The 21,687-nt window shown below is 39.3% G+C and overlaps 1 protein-coding gene across 1 annotated transcript; it reads left to right on the top strand.

Annotated features, from left to right (window-relative positions):
* Nucleotides 1-13,598: 13,598 nt before the first annotated feature.
* Nucleotides 13,599-18,112, top strand: LOC134498329 (beta-1,3-galactosyltransferase 5-like). The gene is made up of 2 exons (XM_063304406.1): nucleotides 13,599-13,683; nucleotides 16,285-18,112. The coding sequence occupies exons 1-2, from the start codon at nucleotides 13,639-13,641 to the stop codon at nucleotides 17,212-17,214; spliced, it is 975 nt and encodes a 324-aa protein (XP_063160476.1). The 5' UTR covers nucleotides 13,599-13,638; the 3' UTR covers nucleotides 17,215-18,112.
* The last annotated feature ends 3,575 nt before the right edge of the window (nucleotides 18,113-21,687 follow it).

The following is a 21,687-nucleotide window of genomic DNA, read 5'->3' as shown; positions in this document are numbered from 1 at the left end:
ATTAACAAATCATCTGCAAATGCCCTTAATTTATAAGTTTCTTTTTTAATCTTAACTCTCATAATTCTCTGATCCTGTTTTGTGTCTCTGTTCAATACATCAAAATGGACAAAAGTGGAGACAGTGGACAATCTTGTCTTGTACCTTTTTGAATCTCACAAGGTTTTGTTAATTCTGCATTAACAATTATTTGTGCTTTCTGAAGAGTATAAATTGATCTTACCCATTTAATAAAATTATCTCCAAGGTTCATATGTTCCAGAACTAGAAATAAAAGAAATCCAATCCAAATTGTCAAAGGCTGCCTCTGCATCTAAGGATATCAATGCAGCTTGTTTTTCATTATGTTGCTCCAAGTATTCCAGAATATTCAAAACATTTCTATTATTACCTTGTAGCTGTCTTTTAGGTAAAAAATCTGCATTAATCTTCATGAATAAAATCCTCTAAAATTATTTCCAGCCTTTCGGCCAAAATCATTGTTCAATATATCGGTTGATATTTGATAGCTTCTTGTTAAAGTCAAATCTTGTCCCTTTTTAGGTATTAATATTAGATTAGCCTCTTTTCTACTATCAGGAATCTTTCCATTCTGTAGAATACTATTCATCATTTGTTATAAAGGTTGTAAAAGCTCATCTTCAAAACATTTATAGTAAGAGGCCAGAAACCCATCTGGACCAGGTACCTTTCCTGTTTTAGTCTTTTTAACAGCTTCACACAGCTCCGTTATTGTTATAGATCCATTCAAAATTTGTCTATGATTGTCTGTAATCTTTGGTAAATTCTGTTTGTGCAAGTATTCATCCATGTTTTCCAAGGAAATTTCTTGACCTTTGTATAAAGTAGTGTAATACTGATAAAACACTTTTTGTGTATTTACATTACCTGTTATTACAATATTTTCTTCTTATAACTCAATATCACTTTCTTTTCCTTTTCCTTTTTGCAGCTTGTATGCCAACCTTCTCCCTGGTTTATTTGCAAATTCAAAATTTCTTTGTTTTGCATAGTTCATCTTTATTTCCATCCCTCTCACTGTTAACATAGATAATTGCCTCTGTAAAAAGCTTTATTTGTTGAGTAATAGTTGTCATTCCTGGAGATTTGTTTTAATTCATCTTCCTTTTTTTTTAATCTCATCCAAAATCATTTGTATTTTCTCTTTCCTTCTCTTTTTAAATTCAATATTGCATTGTATAAAATATCCTATTACAAAAGCTTTACTTGCATCCCAAACCATCCTTACTTCTGTGCTTTTATTAAGATTATTCTCAAAATATTCCTTTGACTTCTTTTTACAATCCTCCACCATTTATTTTTGTAATAACATCTCATTCAATCTCCACCTAAATATTCATTTTTCCTTTTAAAAGTTAAAGTCACATCCCCCGATTTCTCCTTCCTCTGGAGAAATTTTTGAGTCAGCCAGAACTGTCTCCTGGATGGCGATTCTACCACTGTGCTATCTCTGCTTGCAAAGCCACTCGCAGAAATGTTTAACTGATCATAACACTTCACCTGGAAGCAAGTAGCTACAGGTAGTCCTCAACTTATGACCATTTATTTAGTGACCGTTGAAAGTTATGACAGCACTGAAAAAAGTGATTTATGACCAGTCCTTGCACATCTGACCTTTGCTGCATCCCCACAGTCATGTGATCAAAATTCAGGTGCTTGGCAACCAGCATGTATTTACAATAGTTGCAGCATCCCAGGGTCATGTGATTGCCATTTATGACCTTCCCAGCCAGCTTCTGACAAGCAAAATCAATGGGGAACCGCATAATTCCTTAGTGACCACTGCAAAAATGTTGTAAAATTGGGTGTGGTCACATGATGCCTTACTTAATGACTGTACTGCTTAACAATGAATTTCCCATGCCTTATTGTGGTCGTAAGTTGAGGACTACCTGTATATATTAATTTTAAACCTTTAAACCTTTAAATTTTAAAAGGTTTAATGTGGTTCTCGACCATGCCTATTTGCAGGCATGTAGGTCATATTTCTAAGAACTCATGAAGAAGAAATTTTAATTTTAACAATAAGTAACTATATTCTAAGAGCACAAGGATTGACTAGCCATAAAAAATGCGCCAGAGGGCCTACCTTCACCCTGTGGGAGATTGATTGTAAATAAGGATGTATGAATGGATGGAGGGAGCCCTACTTAGAACCAGAGACTCCCGAGGTCCAGGAGCTCATTATTGAGGTGGTGATGGGTAGGGGACATTATGGCGGGAGCCGGAGGGCGGGCCATCTCTGGGGAAGACGCCCCTGGTGTTTGTTACCGGTGGTGCGTTCTGGCCCTCTGCGCTCAGACCCAGGCTCTGGTCAGCAGATCCATAGGGGCCCTGGTTTCTGGCTGCTGCTTTTTAATGCCAGTTCAGTTAATAACAAGGCCCCCCTCATATGTGACTTGATCACTGAGGAGGGGGCAGACCCGGCATGTATTACCGAGACCTGGCTGGGCGCTGAAGGGCGGTGCCCCTTTCGCAAATGTGCCCAGCTGGGTTTACAGTATGGCACCAGCTGAGATCCCAGGGCAGGGGAGGAGGGGTGGCTGTTGTCATCCAAGAGTCTCTTGTGACCTTCAGGGGCCCTGCTCCACAAGTGGCTGGCTGTGAGACCCTGTTCTTCAAGTTGGGTTCCCGAGAACAGTTGGGAGTGTTGCTGCTGTACCAACCTCCCTGCTGCGTGGCAACCTCCCTGCCTGAGCTGCTTGAGGCCGACTCGGGGCTGGCGGTGGAGTTCCCCAGGCTCATGGTTCTGGGGGACTTCAACCTGCCATCCCTGGGGCGTGCCTTAGAGGCAGCTCAGGAGTTCACGGCTACCATGGCAGCCATGGGCCTGTTCCAGATAATTCTGGACCCAACTCGAGACAGTGGTCACACCCCAGACTTGGTTTTCTTGTCAGAGCAGTGGCAATGTGATCTGAGGGGAGAATTAGATCTGTCCCCATTGTCATGGTCCAACCATATCCTGGTGGCCCTGAGATTCTCTTATGCTACCCCCCTCCACAGGGAAGTAGGACCCATTCGATTGGTCCACCCCCGGTGACTGATGGACCCGGTAGGGTTTCAGAGGGAGCTGGGGGTTATACCCAGTGATCTGCTGCATGGTCCAGTGGAGGTCCTAGCTGCAGCCTGGAATAGGGAGGTGGCCGGGGCCTTGGACAGGATTGCGCCTGTGCGGCCTCTCTTGTCTCATCGAACCCGGCACTCCCCATGGTTTACGGAGGAGCTGAGGGTTCTGAAGAGGGTTAAGAGATGCCTAGAGCACTGCTGGAGGAAGACAAAGACTGAATTCGACCAAACACAGATAAAAGCAGCCATTGAGGCCTACCTTGTGGCGATAAAAGCGGCGAAACGTCAATATTTCTCCGCTCTTATTGCGTCTGCAGAATGCCACCCGACGGCCCTGTTTAAGATCACTTGATCCCTTTTGGGGAAGGTGGGTTCAGTGACCCACCTACAGGGCCGTGCAGAGGAATTTGCTGAGCATCTGCAGGACAAAATCCCTCACTCCAAGTTGGACTCCAGGCGTGAGGCATGGTCTGGAGAGATACCAGGGGAACAGGCTTACCTGGTTATCTGGGAGCAGTTTGATCCTGTTGGACCTGAGGAAGTGGACAGGATCCTACAGACAGTAAATGCCACCACATGCCATCTAGACCCATGTCCCTCCTGGCTAGTAAAAGCAGGCCAGGAGGTCACATGTGGTTGGGTCCATGCAATGGTTAATACATCCTTGAGAGAGGGGGTGTTTCAGGCGGCCTTTAAAGAGGCATTGGTACACCATCTCCTCAAGAAGCCATCGCTGGACCCTACTGTTCTGGACAATTTTCATCCAGTCTCCCACCTTCCCTTTCTGGGGAAGGTGGTTGAGAAAGTGGTGGCTTTGCAGCTCCAGAGGGTCCTGGAGGAAACGGATTATCTAGACCCCTTTCAGTCAGGTTTCAGGTCTGGTTATGGGATGGAAACGGCATTGGTCGCACTTATGGATGATCTCTGGCGGGAGCAGGATGGAGGCAGTGCATCCATCCTTGCTTTCCTTGATCTCTCAGCAGCCTTTGATACCATCGACCATGGTATCCTTTTGGGGTGGCTCAGGGAGTTGGGGGTGGGCAGTGTAGTCTTACGCTGGTTCACCTCCTTCCTCCAGGGCCGATCCCAGTCGGTGTTGATACGGGAGGAGAGATCGGCCTCGCGGCCCCTTCTTTGTGGGGTGCCACAGGGATCAGTATTCTCCCCTCTCCTTTTTAACATCTACATGAAACCGCTCGGTGAGATCATCTGTCACCATGGGATGAGGTATCATCAGTATGCTGATGATACTCAATTGTATATCTCCATCCTGGGTGAAGTAAGTGATGCCGTGACCACCCTCTCTGAGTGTCTGGGGGCTGTGGGGGCCTGGATGGGGAACAACAGGCTTCAACTGAACCCTGGTAAGACCAAGTGGCTGTGGGTTAATGGTTCTTCTGTATCCGGGACATTAACATCTCTGGTTCTGGATGGGGTTGCACTGCCTAGGACAGACCCTGTGCGTAACTTGGGGGTCCTTCTGGACTCACGGCTCCTGCTCAAAGAGCAGGTGGCAGCCGTGGCCAGGAGAGCCTTTGTGCAGCTACGTGCTATGCACCAGTTACGCCCCTTCCTGGACCATGAGGCCCTTCAAACAGTCACTCATGCCCTTGTTATCTCTCAGATAGACTATTGCAATGCGCTCTACATGGGGCTACCCTTGAAAAGTATCCGGAAGCTTCAGCTGGTCCAGAATGCAGCTGCGCGAGCTGTTTTTGGTGCCCCCAGAAGGGCAGATGTAATACCACTGCTGCGTGAGCTGCATTGGGTACCAGTTTGCTTCCGGGTCCAATTCAAGGTGTTGGTTATCACCTTTAAAGCCCTACATGTCATGGGGCCAGGTTACCTGAGGGACCGCCTCTTCCCCATTACATCCCACCTGATCGTGCAGAGAGGGCATGCTACGGACCCCGTCTGTAAGAGAATTTCATCTGGCAGGGTCCAGGAAGCGGGCCTTCTCCACAGTAGCTCCCGCCGCCTCGCTTGGGGTGGAGAGGGGAATAGAGATACATGGGGGGCCCACTTGCAACGTCTTGTAATGAGCTCCTCTAACAAGTTCCTTTTATTTCTATTTTTTCACATTTTAAACTCACCATCCAACTTCAGATAGTTTTTTTATCCTACTACGGAGCCTCCCTTGCTTATTTATATTTGACTTATACCACCTATCTCTTGATATGGGGAAAAGGAGGAAGAGACAAAGGACTCCCTCGGCAACCCAACCCTCTTCTAAACCGCTGAAATAACAGAAGGTGGACAGATTTGTTACAAGTAAGCGAACCTCATTAGTAAATTATGATTCCCCAACTTATTTATTGAATAGAAAGGATTCTTTGGAGTGGACTTACAGGCTGAGATAGAAGTCAGCAATTGTTGGAGTTTTCTTCATCATTGATAGAAAATGCTTCTTCCCCAGAGGCTGTTGCTGTCTGCACAGCTGCTGAACAATTAAATAAGGAAGGACTCCTTGATCATAAAAGCTTGGAAGTCCAGAACTCATTGGAATTTATAACCAGACACAGTCTATTGACAGCACAGACAGTTCTCTCAATCTTTGATTTACTGACTACGATGAAAACTCAAGTTGATTCTTTAAGAGACTCCCTGGTTGAATTTGGCATGAGTCTTGCAAATCAAACTGAGGCCTCTGATAAAGCTAAGAGCTTGCACCTGCACCACTCCTCTCAGTCAGGCTGCGGAGGAAAGGAAGTTTCAGCCTCTGAAGTTAACCCTATATTAGGAGCTAAAAGGGAAGATAAGAAAATGACAAACATCTGTATAGAAAGGGATGAAAAGGGTAAAAAACCTGTATTAGGTAAATGTTACTTACAACCCAATAAGATAGCCCTTCAAATACAAACTAATAGAATTAATGGAGGCAAATGGGAGTCAAAAAGAGCTATACTGGAATCATTAAGTCAGTTACTACGATGTGAGAAATGATTTGTGGATTTACAAAAGATAGACTGGCTACCAGCCAGAGGCAGCTTTTGACGGATTCTCTTGACTTTCGGTCTTTCTGTGATACCAAGTATGCTTCTAAAAATGAAAACTTTTTTGAATACTTTCTCAATATTCCCAATTCAAGTTCTTCATTCAGAGGAAGTTAGTCCCCTTATAATTCAGCATAGTCAAGAGAGTGTTAGAAATTTAACTCATAGTAGAAATACTCCTGCAGATAAATCCAAGAACACCTCATTAATGGAGACTATGCCAAGGAACAATAATAGTAAACATTCTCTCCACCGATAACAACTCAGTTGCCTCCTGTTCCTTTAGAATGGAACTTAATTAACTTATCCAGTGCTCCACTCAAGAAATTAAATGACTTAAAAGGAGCTTTAATGGCAACTTGCCACACAGCAAACCCTCTATTAAATTTAACACCTCAAACAATGCAAGAAGAAAATCCTCACTTGGGGCAACAATATGAATGCACTGAAAAGAGAGAGCAAACTAGCTGTACTCAGAAAGCTGTCAATGAGAACCATGATCTACAAAATCCAGATGTAATATCTGAGATAGAGGAGACTTTTGCTCTCACTACAAGTATTAACATCACACAGAAGCAAGTGGAAACAACTAAAGCAAAAATTGTTACAATGGCCCAAGTTCACGAGCAACCCTTAGAAATTTCCGACCTTGGCTCTTTAGAAGATGGGGATATGGATGGGACCCATTTGGATCACAAAGAGGGTTTGTCTAGATCAAGGATATTAACGCATATGGCCTGACGGTACGCAGACCAGTGTAAGATAAATCCCCTGAAAATTATTTCATGGAATATAGCCGGATGGTATCGTAACAAAGGCCTTAACCATTTAGATCATTTGTTAGATACGGATATTCTTTTGCTTCAGGAAACTTGGACAGCCGATGATCTTGTATTCAATGGCTATTATTCGTACAAGTTGGAGGCAACCGCTGGCAGAGGGCCAGGGCGGATGGAAGGTGGGCTGGGAATTCTTATTTCTACCACTCTGAGAGTAGGCCATAAATCCATTCAGCCACTTAATCAAATAACTATGGCTGTACTCTTCGATCTGGGAAATATTTCCTTATTAATTATTAATGTGTATCTCCCGGCAATACAAAGAAGAGCTGAAATAGAGGCAATGTGGTCAGATCTAGAGCAGTACATGGATAACCTCCTTTTGGAATATCCTAGTGCCTCGGTACTACTCGGGGGGGATTTCAACGCCAGGCTAGGTCCTGATGACCAAACACTGTTCTCCAAGTTTCAACAGTACCCGCCAACCCATGCTCCTAATTTACCTGATGCCGCTCTTGTACGCCTCTTCAAAGATAAAAGATCTAACTATGCTGGGATTTGTCTGGCCAAGTTTGCAAACAAGTTTAATCTACATATACTAATTGGCTCCATGAAAAGTGATCACCCAGGAGAATATACATTTATGGCTGGAATGAGGAAAAGTACTATTGATTATATGCTAGTCTTTATTAATTCATTACATTCAGTGGAGTCCTTTAAGGTGCTTCCGCATCTAGAAAATGGCCATCTTCCCTTATGTCTACATTTGAAGATACCTACTAGTCAGCTGCGGCCGGAGACATATTTTACCCCTGTCATTGTACCAGCAGGACAAGTAAGTTGTCGTGCCAGATGGACCTTACAGCTTGATCAAAGGGTGAGGAAGACATTGGCAGAGGATGATTTACAAACAATTCGATCATCGTTTATGTCTCCCAGTACAAGACCCATTGATTTTGTATAAAAATTTAATACAAAAATTACAACCGGTATTGACTCACATTACTAACCCTGACAGCAAAAGGGTTGTGACTTTCTCTAAGACATGGTTCGACAAAGAATGTGTTGAAGCTAAGAAAGCCCTCACTGCAGCTTATCACTTATATAAATCTGAGACAGAGTCTATTAACAACGCAAATATAAAATCTCTTGAATACCTCCTTGCTAGCAAAAAAACAGTATAAGAGATTGGTGGCTGATAAGAAGAAGCAGGATATGAAAACCATGTGGACACGTCTTATTGAAGCTGCCAAACTGAAGAACACCTCTCTTTTTTGGCAACTATTATCCAATCAGACTGTCAGATCATCTACTATTCTAGACTCTCACATTTCACCAGAGGTGTGGGAATACCATTTCCAGAAAATGTATGAGGATCCTAACAATACGATGTTGACACAAATGAACAAAGGTCTAACCGAGTGGCCCCCAGTCTCGGTGGCTGAAATCAAATTTCTTATTGGACAACTTAGAAAAGGGAAGGCTCTGGGAATGGATTTTATTTCAGCGGAAGTATTAAAGAATAATGTTGAATGGTGGTCCCCAATTTTAGCATCACTTTTTACCTATATTGATAATTCGGGGAGAATCCCAGAGGATTGGGGCCTGGCTATTATAGTCCCGATTTTTACAAAAGGGAAGACAAATGATCCTGCTAATTACTGACCTATTAGTCTACTGAATATAATTAGTAAGTTATATGCTAGACATTTGCAAGGAAAACTCAAAGACTGGCTGGACCAGAGAAATCTTATAGTGGACGAACAGGCTGGCTTTAGAGAGGGCAGAGGAACTATTGAACAATGCCTGATTCTTCAACACTTGATTGAAAAATATTGTTCCAACAAGATAACATCATTGTATGCTGCTTACATAGACTTAAAGGCAGCTTTTGATTCTATATCTAGGCCTAAGCTGTGGAAGAAGATGGAAGCCGCCTCAATAGATAGCAGGCTTCTCTACCTAATACCTGCCCTACACTCAGATACGGCCTTGAAGGTCGGGTGCAATAGATCTGGGTCACTGTCCAAGCCGATTAAAGTACAAAAGGGGGTGAAACGGTTGCATTTTGGCTCCCCTTCTTTTTAACTTTTACATTAATGATATGGTAAGATGCCTAAGTCACCCAGACTTTCATCCTCCTAAATTAGGGGACCGAAGTATTGCCCTGCTGCTGTATGCAGACAATGTGGTCATACTCTCCAGGACTCCTATAGGTCTCAAGAGAGCTTTGACATCCTTGGCCCAATATTGTATTAAGAATCAGTTAGAAATAAATTATCAGAAAACAAAGATAATGACCTTCGCTAAAAGGCCGAAACTTCGCTCCTGGCATATAAATGGGCACCGAATAGAGCAAGTGACGAGCTTCAAATACCTAGGGGTAGTTGTGCATGCCACTGGATCTAGGAAACCTCACTTTGAGTATGCAGCTGATTCTGGACAAAAATCAGCCAATGCCATTCTAAAGTTTTTCTGAAGCAAAGACGGGCACTATATTCCAGCAGCTGTTAAGCTCTTCCAGGTGAAGTCATTAGCCCAGCTCCTTACGGGTCCTGCGTTGGTGCTCTGACTTCAAGCATTACACCTCTGGAAAGAGTGCAGTCCAAATTTATTAGAGCAGTACTCCAAATGCCCAAGTGTGTGACAAATGCTCAACTTCGATTGGAAGTCGGCATGATAAAAGTCGAGGCAAGAGTGCGTCTAGCCTCCCTGAACCTTTGGCTAAAACTCAAGCATTATCCCCAAGGTTTAGCACCACTCATTTTTCAAGATTACTTCCAATCCTCTTGGTTAAAGGACATTGAATTTAGCCTCACAAAGCTAGGATTTTCTACAGATTCAATTCTTAGGATGGATTACGAACAGGCAAAATTGACCCTGAAGCAAAGGATAAAGGATATAGAGAGACAAATGGACTTACAGAAGGCCCCTCATTTCCTATCTTCAGAGCATAATAAATATATTGTCAATACCGCTAATTACCTTTCTCAACTTGAATTCCTAGCCAGCGGAAAGCTTTCTCCCTAGCTCGAAGCCATGCACTCCCTTCTGCAGTCTTGGAAGGCAGATACAAAAAAATCCCAATAGCTGCAAGGCAGTGCCCTTGTAACAATGGAGAGATAGAAACTACAGACCATGTGCTTCTCCGTTGTCCTTTTTATAAAGAGCTCAGGAGTAAACTAATATTACCTTTGATTAGTAAATGCCCTAGATGGAAAGATATAGATTGTATGCAAATGTTACTTATAGATGAATATCCAACTGTCACGGCGCAAGTAGCCAGATTCTGCGCAGCTGCTATGAAGATACGTCAGATTTTGATTGGAAAAATGTAGTAATGTATCCCTTGTAATAACTTTGTGGTCTATATAACACATTTTATACATGATATTTTACTCTTTTTATCACTCCTTTTAATATTTTATATATATTTTATAGACACTTATACTTGATAGAATATTAGTCATGATAATGCAAATTAATAAGATTGTTTTTAAACTTGATTAAGGGGCTCACTTACATTGTGATCCAAACGTATTTTAACACCTAATTGGAACTTGTAAACTCATATTTAAAATTATTTTAATTTAGATGGCTCATATTTTATGGCTAATGGCTAATGTGCATATTTTTATAGAATTGTATCTTGTACTGGTCAGTGACCGTAATAAAATCAATTGAATTGAATTGAGCTACATGGGATGGTTGTTATAGACCACTCCTCCTACACTTGGACTGTTTTAGATGCTTCACCACTTAGATTTTTATTTTTATTTCTATTATTTTTTTTACTGTATTTTACTTTTTGTATTATTGTGATGGTTTTAATAGATCGTTGTAAACGCCCAGAGTCCTCCGATGGGAGGAGATGGGTGGGGATAAATTAGATAAATAAATAAATAAAGTTAATTAATGAATTAACAAACAATTTGAGTAGAAAGGCTATATTTGTAATGTATATATAAATGTAAAAACATCGTTTGCAAATATTCATATCAGAAGCCTGTATCACATTGTTTATGAGAAACATTCATTCCATTATATAAAAATAGAAGCTATAATGTTTAAATATTATATTAAATTTATAATTGTACTCATTTGACTTATTTTGATTTTATTTGCTATCTTTATTAATTTCATGTTGCTTGTCATTGACCAAATAACCATTATTATTACTACATTACTTATTATATTAAATAAAATGCGTTTTTCTACTGTTGCTTTGGACTGCTATTTTTTTTTCCTTGAGCATTCAGTTAATGCTTTGCATTTCACATTCCTTTTGACATCCAACCATTTGTATTAGTGCTATTATTTTATAGCTTTCACAGCCTCATTATAAAATTCTTGAAAACTGCTAATGATGCATCTGGGTCCTAAATATTGTGCTGAGGGCAGGGAGTGACAGCACATCCCTCAATCTAATTTTATTTTTCAATTTTTTTTAATTAAAAGAAAGTAATTATGTTTTATTACTAATCTCCATTCTATTGTGTTTCAAGGAAAAAGATCTTTTTTAAATAATGTTATTAGAGTTTACAAATACAAAGATAAAAGACTAACACAAACTAAATAAAATATAAAGAGTAAAGAAAAAGAAGTACAAAGAGATAGAAAAAAAGAAAAGAAAAGGAAGATATATAAAAGATGACCCCCCTCCCTCTGAACAATATAAACGATTTCAGTAACTTAACACCTTCTCTAGTATAAAAAAGGAAAAAAACTTGATCTCTTCTTCCCATATCTAATCCCTTCTCAATAATCAAATTAAAAAAATCATTATACAATCCTAATTAGCAAAAGTCTATTAAGAGCTACCAGAAATAACATATGTATTTTATCCTTAATAAAAAAAATAAAGCAATTTCTGCTGAGTCTAGAATGAAATGAATAGGAAGACTGTAGACCTTCCAAAGTTTAAGATATTCTCTATAAAACTACGGGCTTAGCTAAACAAATGTTAGTATATAAAGATATAATAGTTAAGTTAGCATTATGTGGAGTCCTTGGAGCTCTCTGAACCTTGTTGTTTTCTTGCAGACGTCTACAAGAAAGCAGCAAGGCTCAGAGAGCACCAAGGACTCCACAGTTCAACCCTGAGCTACAAATATTCGCTTCGATTGTTAGCATTGTGTACCATGGAATCTATTTTTCCAAGTTTGTTAATAAAATCTGTGCATCTCTAGTACAGGATGAAATTTGTAGAACAACTAATTTTAAAAAATACGTACTTGCATAATGGTTCTAAATCTGAAACAATTGATCTACTCAGGTATTCTGCAAATTTTGGGGGGATAAACATAGAAAATAGGAACTCTTGGTGAAGCACTGAACAGCCCTGCTGCACTTGCGTCGCATCTCACCAGCCACCCACACACGCTTACGCACTCTCCCCCAGCCCCACTGCACTCGCCCTGCACTTCACCAGCCACCCGCACACTCTCGTGCACCCTCCCCCACCCAGCAGGAGCCACTTACCTGCCTGCCGGCCTGGTTGTGAGCCACCTGGGACTTGCAACTTCCTGCTGGCTTCCCCGCTGACTTTGCTTGTTGGAAGCCAGCAGGAAGTTGCAAGGAGGTCCTCACTTAACAACCCACGATTCTTGCTTAATAATGGCAATGGGGACTGCTGGGACTGCTGTCACTAAGTGATGTGGTTACGTAATGTTGTGCTTTACAACAGCATCACTTAGCGATGGAAATTCTGGTCCCAAATACTATTGTTAACAGAGGACTACCTGTAAGGTGATATTCAGCAGGATCAGACTTGGAAATTACCTGAAGGGGAGAATACCACAAAATTACCAGATCAGTAGATTAGGGAAATTGAAGAAACATCTTAGAAGACAATGGCAAACTACTATTACAAAAAATCCCCAAAAACCTACATGTATGTATCCATGAAGTTAATCAGAAACTGAGTTCAGGTCAAGGGAGTCTTTACTGTATGTTAATGGATCAAATATAAAGTGTTCGTGTCTATGAACCTTATTATGATATTCAGGCTATAAACCTATTTAGGGGCTTCCATGAGGGAGGGGGGATGAAAAAATTCAAGATGTCAGCCATGACTTTGTGCTGGAAGCTGAGCCCTTTTTTTACATGTGCTCCATGTGACACATACAAAAAAACAGGAGGGGCTTTGATTGTGCAGTCAGGGTTCAATCTTGACTTTTTTTGATCCCCTTCCAATCCTGTTCACAGTTATCTGAAAGTAAGCCTCTCTGAAACATACAGCATTTATTTTTGAGTAAATGTGTATAATATTCTGGTGTAAACTGTCACTTTTGGGGAAATAATAGTGGAAAAGCCTGTAACCGCTGGCTAGGATTGTAGGTAGTAGGTTAGAGAAGATATTAATTTAATGTGGTCCAAAAGTGTTTTTTATTTTTAAGTATTCAGCACTCTTTTAACTCCTAAATATTTTTGTATTACTATAAGCCAAAGGGTTTGTTAACATTGTCTGAAATTAGGTGCTCTGCAAGGCCTACATAGTATAAGTTGGCCATATTTTAAACAGATCTATGAACAGCTGAGATACTGTATAAAGATTTATTTTTCTTTGCCATCCAATAAGAACATTTTTGCCCACTCACGATATTTGACCCCCTTTTTTCCTTCTTATTCTGTTAACACTCTTAAAAAAAACAAGAATATTACTATGCTGACTTTGGGGAAATTGTTACAGTTTTGTACTGACACAAGCTTCTACCACCCCCTTTAGGCTGCCGGGCCCAAGTTTCCCATTGGGAGGCTCTTCCTGGGTGAGAAGGAAGATGGCTGCCCCTGCCCTGAGGAGGCGTCAAGCGGCTATGGAGCAAGTGGGTCTTTCACTGTTTGAAAGGCAGCAAGCAAAGCATTAAAATGTAGGACGGGTTGTGAGAAGGAAGGGTGGGCCAGGGATGGAGGTAAAGGGCTTGGTGGGTGTCAGAGGTGGGGCCTGCTGTAACTAGGCCTGATGGAAGAGATTTCTTATGGAGCTGATCTCCTTGGAGAATTTCACTTGGGATTTCTCTGCAGACAACCACAAGCGAAGGCAGGAGGGCTTTGTACTTTGCCTACCAGATACAGATAAAGATACAACTGAAAACTGTACTATAACTGAACCTTCAGTTTCTTCAGTGCATTTTTAGAGTTACTCATTAAAGAGGTTGATGAGAAATTCATATTTGCATTTAAGGTGCAAGTTTTAAATATGCAGAAAGTTTCAGGGTGGGAAGGGTGACATTAATAGGGATTCTTGTAGTTATGTGTTTTCCTCTCTTGTAGTTAAGTAGGTAAGAAAAATATTCTTCCTCTAAATGTGATAATAGCTGTGAGTAGATAATCTCAGGTCATACAGTTGTATATAAACATAACCAGAGTACACATATTTATATACAGTCCCAGCTTAAAAGCCCTTTCATTTCAATTAGCTTATTCTAAACTTGACAGGAATCAAGTCTCTGACTATTGGAATAAGCAACTTTTTGAGGTCAATGAAACATATGGAATGTATTGATTTATTTATTACACTTATGTGATGCTTGAATCTAGGAGGACTCAAGACTAGCTTACATTTCCTTCTTACAGTAAGAATGTTAAAATACAAACATGGTATAATAAAATAACAAACTGTGGTACAAAGTAAAAACAATAAACACCGATAAGAAAAAAACTAATGCCATTGAGAACAAAAGCATTCAAGCACAACCTGGATTATATTAGAACACCTTTTAGGGCTTTCTTAAAAAGCCAGGTTTTAACAAGTCTCCTAAAACACAGCAAGGTGGATTCCAAAGAAGGGCTGCAATAGAAAAGGTTCCATTCCTTGGGCCCTGTAGATGGCAGTCTCTAAGGCAGCCTTTCTCAACCTTTTGACCCTGGAGGAACCCTTGAAATATTTTTCAGGTGTTTGGGAAACCTTGCACATTCAGGCTCAAATATAGGGCAGAGGTTACAAAATTATATTTATTTCATGTGTAGGCCTGCATATATGCATTAACAGTGTTTTTAAACTAAAAATAAAGAAACTTACCTTTTTGTGTGAAGTTGCCAGAATTTGAAATACTTTTTAAAATAAATTGTGATCTTCCAGGGAACCCCTAGTGATCTCTCATGGAACCCCAGGATTCCACGGAACCCTGGTTGAGAAACCCTGTTCTAAGGGAAGGGACCTGGAGTGAGCCTATTCTGTTTGATTTTATATGATGGGCAGAAGCTACCGGGACTGGATGATCCCAAAGATCTCTAGGTCCTGAACCATATAGGGGTTTAAAGATGACACCCAGCACCTTGAATTGCACTTGGAAGCTGAGTAATAACTAGTGTAGTTCTTGAAGTAGAACTTTGGAACTCCCATCACTATATGATCAGCTGTATTCTGGACCCGTTAAAGCTTCCAGATGGCCTTGGATACTTTTATAGTCTGGGTGGTCCAGAGTCATTGCTGCAAAATATCATGCTTGTGTGAAATACGGCCTTTTCTTTTGTAGAATGCCAGCAGCTTTCTATTTATTATTTTTGTTAAACAATTTTTTAAAAATCAGCCACCAATTCTGTTACCTCTTCCGTTCTCCCATTTCTTCTCATTCTCATTCATTGCATTTCTGAGCCTCTCGGTTCTTATTTTTTCTTTGGAGTCCATGGTGCTCTCTGAGCCTTGTTGTTTTCTTGCAGATGGTTCATTGCCAGACTATGAAGATGTTGCCTAATCTGGCAATGAAATATCTGTAAGAAAAAAGGCTCAGAGAGCACCAAGGACTCCACAGTTCAACCCTGAGCTACAAATGTTCGCTTTGATTATTTTTTTTCCCTAAATTTTTTGAAAGCCAGCCTATCACATTATATTTGTGGTACAAATGTAAAAGCACCTCAGTATCTTTCATATATGCATTCTAACATCTTCCACATGTAAGACTTTATATTTTCACATATGTACCCTGTACCCTAAAATTGTTAATAGAAGCCCTTTTCCAGGTACTTTCCCATGCTACCCAGGAGTGGGCTTTCTCTGTCCCCCATCCCCGCCCCATTCTATTCTCTTAAATTTCTCCAGTAACGTGTGTCTAGCATCATATTTTGTCACATTTTTTTTTGCCCACTAGTTCCTCTGGTGGGGGGAGATGAGCGGTGACAAATTTGATAAATAAATAAATATTTTTATTCTCATAATCCTGCTAATATATTGCTATGTTTATAATTCAAATTTCCATATTGCAATAGAGGTTTTTAACCAAACTGTATCGACAGTCCATGTTTTTATTGTTTATATTTGCATTTTATTCACCATTTCATATTTTTAAAATTTAACTGTGGTTTTAGTGCTATAAGCCAGCCTAGGGAAATGGTTTTGAAGAGTGACAATTAAAATGGTTTTAATTAATAACATCAGACCAGAATATGTGCATGTGTGTGTGTGTATTAATTTTCTTCTTTTTCAGATTTCTTTCAAGAGACAGTTCCTTATTTATCTTCTTTTATTGGTCCTGACTTGTTTGATCACAATGATCCTCTTGGATTGTGTTGTTACACGTATTATGGGGAAAAGTTTTTTGGAATTGCCTGATATAGATTGCCATAAGAATCCTCCATTCCTAGTAATATTGGTATCATCAGAACTTAATGAAAGAAAGACCCGGATGATAATTCGTAAAACGTGGGGAAAGGAAAGAGTAATAGCTGACAAACTCATTGTGACATTTTTTCTTTTGGGAAATCATTTCTGGCCATATAAACAATTTAATGTGACTATGGAAAGCTTACATTATAAAGATATCATCCAAAAGAACTTTATGGATTCATACAATAATTTAACTTTAAAGACTTTAATGGGCTTTGAATGGATACATAAATTCTGTCCACAAGCTACTTTTGTGATGAAAACTGATTCTGATATGTTTGTGAATGTCTATTATCTGACAGAACTTCTCTGGAAACGAAAGAAAACTACTGGGTTATATACAGGTTTTGTAAAACTGGATGAAAAACCAATAAGGGATCCGGACCTAAAATGGTACATAAGTGAAGATGAATATCCAGAGAAATTTTACCCTCCCTTTTGTTCAGGAACTGGTTATGTTCTCTCCTCCGGTGTTGCTAGTCAAGTTTATATAGTTTCAAAACAGATCACTATTTTTAAGCTGGAAGATGTGTTCGTAGGTATCTGTGTTGCAAAACTCAAAATCCAGCCTGAAAAACTTCATTCAGAACCTGTCTTTTTTCCAAGCAAAGTTCTTTTTTCTCCTTGCAACTACAGGAAAATTGTTACAAGCCATTTTACGACTCCTAACCAAATCCTTATTTATTGGAATGCACTGGAAAGATTTATGGATGAAAAATGTCCAAATGATCAAAAAGGTTTACAAATTTAGACCAAACTTATATTATTGTAAACGGTAAATTTCTCAGCATTTATTCAAGCAATGAAATTAAAATATAGATACAATGAGAGAAAAGCACAATATATACATGTTTTTGAAAGTTACCTTATTTTTTTAAAAAACCTTAACTTTCTAAAGTGTCTGTCCTAAAAATACTCAGCTACAAACATTCTAACCATCATTATTAGAGAATTCATGAATCTACTGTTGCAGACCTGTGCCCACTTATTTATGTATTAGCTCTATTGAACTTAGTGGAACCGATTTCTGAGTAGAATATGGGGCTACATTGGCAGGTAAACTTGGGCAAACTTGATTAGAAGCATACTGTAATTGACTTGCAACACAGTTCTGTTGGTGTTTGTTTAGAAATCAATCCCACTGAGTTCATTTGGACCTCCACCTGCTTAAATGTCTATAGTTTTGCAATTTTTCTGCATGTTACATAGTTTCATTTACTACAACGATTATAAACTGCATTATTTATTTATTTAAATAGCACTATCATGTGTATACATAAAAGTTTTCTTTAAGTATTTTGAAATTTTCCAGTGAAAAGATACTTTAAAGTTTGTTTTTATCGAAGCTTTTGAAGAAAAATGTCAATATGATAGGTATTGTTCATTCGAGTGGATCAGCAAATGTAGAGGTTACCAAATTTTAGCGCAAAGCAAATTGATGCAGAAGGTGATCCAGAAAACGAAAATTAGTATTTTGCATCAAACCACCATCTATTCCAGAATTTTGGCTTAGCAGTGGCCAAGAAATGTTGCTCGAAAGATCATAAGCAGGATTTCGTAGAAGCATTGCTGTCACATATTTGTCAAGATCTACATTTTTGTGTAAAATAAATTTTAAAAGTTACATTTTTGTTTTATTAAAATATGCTCCTGCAGAACTTATAAGTAAATATTTGCTTTGTATATCAAAATGTGTCGCTTTTTTCATATGATATGGTTGTGCTCTTTATTTTTGGAGCTACTAACTTACCTTCCTTCAAAATTAAAATTAACAGCTGTTCATTTATTTGTTTGTCAAAATTAGAGGTCTTGGGTAGCAGATGTTCACTAGATTGAGGTCTCCTGTTCTGCAAGAAAAAAACATTAATATGTTAAAAAACAAACCTTTACCTTCCATTCACTGTGAGTAAAGCTTTTGCATATAGTTTCCTTATGCCCTTTGGGAGAAAACAGTTCTATACTGATATTAACACTTAAGCCATAAGAGTGTTTGCTCAAGCAAGGGGTGTGTCAGCACACTTCCTTTTTCTCTCACAGACCTCACTTTGTGTCCTCACTTTGTGAGGTCTAGCAATTAACCCAGCACCCAGGAACACTCTTCTGAGTTTCCTGCTTTTGACAGCCTAAGCCTATCAGCTGGCCCACCCTTCAGTGATGTCTCCAGCAAACCTAAGATATGATTAGGACTTTGACCTAAAGTATCTTAAGAATATCTCTATCAGGTATGGCTCCCAAGCATCCCAGAAACTCCTCCAGTATTTGTTAGTATTTTAGCTAGTATAACAAATTAGTATTTGTTTAACTAATTCAGAATATCTCTATCAAATCCAGCTCCAAGGTGTCATAGAAATCTCTCTACCAGATTTTACTTCAAGATACCTAAATTGACTTTAACAGAATTATCTTTATTCACCCCCAAAGATTCCCAGACTACCTTTACTAAAATTTTGCCCCAAGGTATCTTAAAACCATCTCTTTCATATCCATATACTTCACTCAATTTGACATGGCCAAGCCACAACATTCAAGCGGCGCTCCTCTAAATTCTGCAAGCTGTTGACCTGGTCCTTTTTAATCCTGTGGGATGTTAGGCATGGTAAGCATTTGTCACTGCATCCTATGGCATGAAGGAAAAACAAGGTTTGCTGTTTATAGTACTATAATGTTGGAGGATGATTTGTAAAACAAACAAAATCAGATCTTGTTTCTTGTTCTTGTGGCTTAGAATTGTTTACGGAACTGAAGTATAAAGTCTGATAAGAGATTGGAGGGTTAAACATCAAAGGTTTGACAAGCTATTACAATCTAAGGAAAGGAGAAGGGGAAATGGGAAAAAGGGGAAAGGGGAAGGGAAGGAAGTCTTTTTAAAATCTTTCAATTGTATTTAAGCTTGTCATACCATCCATTGTAGAATTCTTTAATACTTCATCAGGTAAAAGAAGGGTGCTGAGGAAAGCAGAAAGCACCAGGATAGCCTGACCTAGGTGAGTGCAGGATCTGCTTTCTCCAACAGCCTACTGGCTCATCCCTCCCATTGATTCTTTACTTTTCTGTAAATGGGATGACCTTGTCCTCTTTTCCCAACTTCTTCATATGCATCAGCATCTTATATTAACTTCTTCAGCATTTTGTATCAGCTCAGCTGCAAAATCTGAAAGATATGGGAACAGGGCAAATGGAATGTGGGTCCTTATGCTTCTGAGACAAAAGAAAGGTTTGTGCTTTTGACGTGGCTTCATTGGTCAAGTAGAGCTTTGTAGCATAGCAAGAACAGGGGTATTATCTAGCAAAAGAATTTAAGGAATGTAAGCCTGAATTCACCTGCTGTGCATAACCTCCCACAACTACTACTCCCAAGTTCCTACCCAGATTCATTTGATACTACTGCTTCCTGTATGATATGGGAGAAAAATAAATGAACAGCTCCCTCACCCCAAAAAAGTTGTATGTGATGGTTCCTTTTTTTTTCAGTCAATTAACAATCAATACATAGTCTGCATCCTCAGGAATGCCAAAACCAAATCAGTTTTCCCAAAATTTCTCTCCCCCCAAACCCAACAAAGCTCCCCTTAATAGGATGCACATCTTCATTTATGCTGTGTGATGCTGTCCAAATGTCAGACTGTTAACTTTTCTTCTAGATCTTTACCTACCAGCATATTATTAACTTAAGCATTTTAATATGTCTTAACTTCTAATGAATGTCATTCCAGAAGAATTTCTCTATAATCTGTCTTTAAAGTTGTCTAATTTACTCACACTTTCCCTTCCAGGTATAGGCAGGCTTATCCTGTTTATTTAGTTATGTGTTTGTTGAACTCACAAGCTGCATATTAAATAAGTATGGTGATTCTATATGTAAATGTGCACATATAAACATACACAGAGGACATGTTCAAAAACCAAAATCTTTTTTGAGTAAAAATCAGCTCCTAGTGATATTACAGATATGCCAGTACTGTTTTCTTGACAACAATATGGAAGTGGTTTGCCACTGTCTTCTTCTGGGATGTTTTTTTCAACTTCCCAGTCTTGCATACAACTGTGGTATTTTTTTGCTGGTCTCCCATCCAAATGCTAACCAGATCCATCTTGTTTAGCTTTTCAAGATCAGCCAATTAATAGCATAAAAAAATTCTACAGTAGGATTAGGCCACAGATGAATGATCATCACCTGCAGTGCTTTGCTTATTTTAGAAATTGAATAATGCATTAATTTTACAATGCAATGATTAGTTTATTTATAAAATGTCTATCCTTCTTTACCATGAAAAACAATCCCAAAGCAGGGATTAAAATATTTAAATACCATTAAATTTGCACTGTATATGCACTATAGAATACTATTTTCCTCTTAATGCAAACATGCATTGCCGTTTGTTTTCAGCTGCACACTGAACTGCACTGTTAATCCTGTATGCATCATCTAAACTTTGAGACTTCATTATGGCTAGCTAGTTCCCATTAAAGATCTTAATGCTATTGTAGGAAGAAAAACAGTTTATCAAGAGGAAAATAAAAAATGTGTCTTAAGTAGTAATTTCTGTGAGAAAAAAAAGAGCTGATACTCCAGACAAGCAGATTACAGTAGAACATATTTTTTAAAAACCACAAGATTTATAACCTGTCACAGAGGATAATCCTTTGGAGTTTACATATTCAGTTACACTTGCAAAATTCATACCAAGCCAATGTGTTACCAACCGCAGTACCAGTGTGAAATTTGCATGCTGAAGCTACCAACGGGGAAGGTTGGACCATGTAGGTGCCAGACCTACTGACAATTTTAAGTCCATCTTTTATTGTGATGCTGGCAACTGCCATAGCCTGAGGCAAGATGCAGGGAAATATGCAACTGAAAAGGACACAACACAAGCCCACCTGAACCAATTCTGCAAGGAAGAGTGTTAAGGGCATGGGGGCTCCTTCTGCATGCAGTATTGAAAAAGACAAGATAGAAATAGAATCTGTAAGGTATGGTCCACCAGAGTTTCATTTATGAAAAGGGAGCTGTACAGTTAACAACAAATAGCCAATACATTTATATCCTCATTTGTTTATTAAAAACTAGATTTTTTCTTTCTCTTTTGGGACTGGCAGATGGATTTTGGAAAATGCACAAAAAGATGATAGACAGACAGACAGACAGACAGACAGACAGACAGGGATTTCCTGCTCAGGAACGGTTTTGACAGCTGTTCTGGCCATTTGTGAAAACCTGCCT

The sequence above is a fragment of the Candoia aspera genome, chromosome 5 (genome assembly GCF_035149785.1).
Source record: "Candoia aspera isolate rCanAsp1 chromosome 5, rCanAsp1.hap2, whole genome shotgun sequence".
Taxonomy (NCBI): domain Eukaryota; kingdom Metazoa; phylum Chordata; class Lepidosauria; order Squamata; family Boidae; genus Candoia; species Candoia aspera.
This window is presented reverse-complemented; position numbering and strand designations above follow the sequence as displayed.

Coding starts and splice junctions, on each gene's coding strand:
- LOC134498329 (XM_063304406.1), top strand. CDS start 13,639: ATGGCTGCCCCTGCCCTGAGGAGGCGTCAAGCGGCTATGGAGCAA. Junction 13,684..16,284: donor GTCAAGCGGCTATGGAGCAA/GTGGGTCTTTCA, acceptor CTTCTTTTTCAG/ATTTCTTTCAAGAGACAGTT.